The 5,037-nt window shown below is 38.1% G+C and overlaps 1 protein-coding gene across 2 annotated transcripts in view; it reads right to left on the bottom strand.

The window, feature by feature from the left end:
- Positions 1-5,037, bottom strand: part of LOC108978641 (laccase-2-like) — a 17,169-nt gene that overhangs the window by 3,027 nt on the left and 9,105 nt on the right. For both annotated transcript variants that reach the window (XM_018949017.1, XM_018949018.1), the window contains one exon: positions 4,036-4,266. In XM_018949017.1, the coding sequence (XP_018804562.1) occupies positions 4,036-4,266 (231 nt within the window). The remainder of the gene's footprint in view (positions 1-4,035; positions 4,267-5,037) is intronic.

Raw genomic sequence — 5,037 nt, 5'->3', positions numbered from 1 at the left:
ATTAGTGGAAAGTTGTATCTCGTTATATTAATTGCTTCTTGATTAGTTTGCTGAACACTGAAAGAATTAAGTGGAATTTGTAGTCCGATTTCATACATTTTCRCACTGAGACATTGGAATGTAACACGACTATCACGTACTAAATTTAGTYGAAATCGGTCGRTAAGCGCCCGAGATATGTGATTCCATCTAAAAGTGAGCGGTGCCACGGCATCGTTGAATTTTTACAGCGCCTCGTATTAAGCTCTCTCCTACCATCTTGGGCATATTTAGTTATTGGCTTATCGTCCTTTTTAATCTTTTTAGAGTTTTTCTTAGTTTAAATTCCATATGGTTTATTTAATTTTACTCCACTTATTTCTAACTTYCACTGTCTATCGAATTTTTTTCCCACCGCATTTGTTTTTTTTACACATATGGTCACATGTATAGCCTTCACTGGTAAAATGATTGTCACTGTGTATAATGCATATTTGTAAGAAATATTGTCAATAAAGCTTTTCGTAAAAAAAAATGTTTTCTTTTTTACTCAACGATTGTGGCAGGATTATGTTGTATGCCGCAAGTGTTTTACGATTATTATCGTTGTGAGTTAATGGCATGGAAAATTGGTTTCAATTGAAATTATATTAAGCACGTCCAACAAACCACTCTGACTCCACTTCAATCTAAGGAGCCTACGGACGTTGGCTGATTTTCATTTTATATATGTACATATATACACACGGTCATACCGCCTGTTGCAATATAGCACGAGGTCGAATAAAGTGTTGTATATTTATGTATGTACTTGGATACAAAAACACTACGTATACATACGTACACACAGAAGAAGAACATGCATATCGAAATCAAATTGTTTGGGCAATTAAAATGAAATGCACTTTCCCGAGACTAATAAAATACTAATGGATACAGGTCCATTATTTCCACGCTACAAAAGTGGCGCAATTGATGAGTCCATTTGTGTTGGTATTTATACATATGTTAAATAAACATCAATAACAGACAGTGGAAGCAATAAAATACTCCGAGTTCCAACTAAGTAATTTCAATTAATTTCACAAAATTAGCAGGAAATTACCCCAAGCCAATGAGACTTAGGTACAGTGCTGACTAAAAGTACGCGCGGCTTGACTKCGACCACCAACTCTGCGGACACCCTTAAGCTTCAAAATATAATGGTCTACAAACTTTATGCCGACTAAACTGCTGGATTGTGCTGAGAAGCCCTGTAGCACAACGAAGTTTATTTCATGTCTCGAAACTTATATGCGGAGGTAGGTTCTGTTTAGAAAGTCCATTGCACAGTTCATCTCTTAAGGTTATATCCACTTGTATTTTTTTTAATGAACATATATTTAAGAATATTCTCTGAAAATTTCAAGTTGATCCGATCAATAGTTTCGGAGACACAACCTTGAAAAGGTGGACGCTCGAGGCCAGGTATTGAGGGCGCAGTAATTAGAACTTTAAACACGTTTATCTCAAAATCGTGTTTTCAGAGTCGGTGAGGAAAATTTCTCCGAAACCGCTAAACCGATCGGTTTGAAATTTTCACACGACCTACTCAGATATATTTTTCAGGTTATGATCGAAGGAATCAGGTTTTGGACAATAATTTCGATTTTTTAAGCCACTTTGAAGTGAAAAATTTTCATCAAAAACTGAATTTTTTTTTTAACAGCCGCCATTTTGTTAAAAATCGAAATTTCGTCTAGACCTTCAACCATTACCTGTATTTATTTATCACAAAACTAAATATTTTTGGTTTTTGGTTTTCAGCTCAACGCCAAGCACTTTTTTTGGACGTCTCTCCGCAGATCATCTACAGGAACTAGRGGATCCAATATTTTTTAAATAAACCGCTGATTGTTGAAGTAAATTAAATTCTGTTTAAGTACATGCTTTCCATTAATGTAATAAATAAAATGCCTCCTTGGAAAAAATTTACAAAAAATCGGGTTTTTTCWGCCTCGCAAGTGGATATAAAACCTTAAGCAATAAAAAAAGCGATTAATGGAAAGTGTCGTAAGTCATAGAGGTTTCGGATCGAGTAATGTGTTTTATTAGATGGCAAAATATTGTTCGTAAATCTAAAGTACTTTTTAATATCTGTTGGAAAGTAGATCGAACCTTTAACTTAAGCCTTATTTACACGGCGTAGTTCAAAGGCATTCAGACTTAACTACGGTTTTAGCTTTACATTAACCCCTAGCAAATATTTCAGGTAGCTGTAGAGATTCTGATTCAGGTATTATTCTGTTCTGTTTAAATTATGTCAATAGAAGGCAAGTTAACTCAAACTGTACTCCGAAAACGAATAATGTCTGCGCTTTCTAACGATGTAGACTGCAAGCGACCTGGAATTTATATTAAAGAGCATTCTCTGTCCGGATAGCCGATAAACTCGGGAAGCGAATACTTGTAAAGGATAAGTCCACCTATTGGCGCTGTGCTCATCTATTTTATGAAAGATTTTGCAGAAAGATCTTGGTTTGCGGAATTACAAAATCCAACTCGTGCAAGAATTGAAGTCGACTGACCATCAGACGCTTCGCACGTTTGGTGAAGGGGCCAAAAACGTGATGGCTTTCGATCCCAATTTTCACCAAAAAATTTTGCATTTGCATTTGAAGTGCTGATAACTCACAAACCATTATTGAGAGTGCGTTAATTCCTCAAAATCTCGCTTTTTGGTAAGCTCGTTGGACGAAGGGATTCTTTGGTCAGTCCATGGARAACGTTATCGAACAATGATTAATGATTATTTCGTGACCAAACTATAGTATGTTGCTCTGGGCGTTCTTTGATTCCAGCAAAGCGACGCTAATTGCCATACAACCAACGAAAAAGTAAATTATTTGAAAATAACTTTTAGTGAGCGCGTGATCTCATACAGTAGACCTATGGCGTGACGTCCAAGATCGTGATTTAATACCGGTGAGTTATTTTTTATGAAGTTATGTTTGTCTACATAGATAAGCCTGAGACGATTGTGGCAATGGAAAAGAATATTCGGCGCGTCAATGCAAACATACAACTCGATTTGTTGCAAAAAGTGGTTTAGGTTGGGCGTGTCTGCCAGAATGTATTCAACCCAGTCGCGGAGAGACCTGAATCGAAGCGTAATTGTTCGTGACTTTACATATCCCCAAAGTAAAAAGTCTAACAGTGTGATGTCAAACGATCTTGTTGGCCAAACGACCATCGCAAAATGTAAAGTGAAGGGTTCTCTCAATAAATCCATAGATTGAAGCGTTGTATGGGAAGTGACGAATTTTTGTTGAAACCATATGTCACCGAGCTCGCGAGCTTCAATATAGATTCATAATCATGGTGGATAACGATCGACGTAGATGGTTACATTCTCATCGGTATCATTTTCGAAGAAATGTGGACGGATGATTCCACCGACCCACGAACCACATCAAACGTCGGGTCGTCTTTAAACATCAAGTTTCAAGAGCCCATAGAGCGAAGCGATRTCGCTTGGGAATGTCGAGCGGCTTTAGTTCTTGCACAACATCTATTTTGTGTGCTTAGGGTTGAAGATATAAACGTAAAATGTGCTACGTCGTCCCATACGCCACTACGAGTTGCAGCGAACGGCGCCGAATTGACTCTTAACGGTCTTCGTRTAAACTCTGCAACTTCTATATTGAATGTTATCCTATCAAACTATCGGAAAATACCTCTAATTCAATCACCAGTTAACACTTACTACTATTCACCCCGCTTAAAGAATATTTCAACGCAACGCATACACAATGTGGAACTCTTAAATATCGCTTCGTTTAGAGAAGACGATGCCTTAGATAGAACACAATTATTTAACTATTGCTCCTGAATATTATAAAAAAAAACTCCTTAAAGTAAATACATATACGGGTGCTTTCGGTACTGCTATATCCACATATGAAACTATTATTTTCACTTCTCATTCTCTCTCTCTCTCAGATATGAAGTTATTTCTCGATTTAAAGTCAAACAAACATAACAAATATGCTTATGTACATTGATATTGAAGCTCACCTGGATTTTCAGCTCGAAAGCGTACGACTGCATATCCGCGACTCGGTATCGATACGGTATCCTTAAATGGTGGCCTTGTGTTGTTGCTGTTGTGTGCCAACAAATTGTTGTTGACTTTCAATCGTTTGGCAGTTGAAATAGTCAATGGCATTCCAGTRGAATCACGTCCCAAGGCAGTAACGATAAAACGATGGCCGTGCAAATGAAATGGATGATGCAAGCGACCGACCACTACAAAACGGTTGAGCAACGGTAACGGTGTTGGTTTATTAAAGGTGGTYCATATTGTGGTTTGTTTGGTATTTTTATGTTTTGTTAGAAAAAAGCTCTTTTTCAAGGGCKATATAGGCAAATGTTATCCGCGTAATGGAAGCGACGTTAAGAAGTGTTGGACAAATAATTATTATCAAATAGGGTCACATAGCTGATGTTTACAAGTTGTGGCAAAACTAATATCAAGGAGTTAATTGGTTGAAAATTATGGGTCAGTAGGGCTGAATCCTTTTCACAAGGACAGACTCCTGAAGTGGCTCTGGCCCCCATCTCCGTCTTCCACGAAAAAAGCTTAGGAAGATCACGGCGTAGTTGGAAAAAACTGGTATGAAACTCATGACTCCCACAGAGGCTAATTCTAATCATACAGCCTAGAGTTGCTMGACCAGTTGTGCTAAAGGAATAGTTCTCACAGGGCCTCGCATTAAACTCTCCATACCTATGTGAAGTTTTCCAAGCATATTTCCAGCAGAAGTCTTGCCATAAGTCGGGATTAAATTGCTATGATTGCATCAACAATCTATCGGAACGTAATCAAGTGCACCTTATCTCGGTGCCCGGTCAAAATGGTATAGCCGGGAATGAAGTGGCTCATGAGCTCGCCCGCTCCGCCACAACCACTAACATGGTAGGACCTGAATCTTTCATCGAAGGAAGAAAGAGTAGGCAGGGAGAGGTATGAGAACAACCTACCTAGGGACAAACTGAGGCGAGTTTTCGCATTTTTCA

Source organism: Bactrocera latifrons, unplaced genomic scaffold (genome assembly GCF_001853355.1).
Source record: "Bactrocera latifrons isolate USDA-ARS-PBARC rearing strain unplaced genomic scaffold, ASM185335v1 scaffold_125, whole genome shotgun sequence".
Classification (NCBI taxonomy): domain Eukaryota; kingdom Metazoa; phylum Arthropoda; class Insecta; order Diptera; family Tephritidae; genus Bactrocera; species Bactrocera latifrons.
The sequence above is the reverse complement of the archived record's forward strand: the minus strand, read 5'-3'. Positions and strand labels throughout refer to the sequence as shown.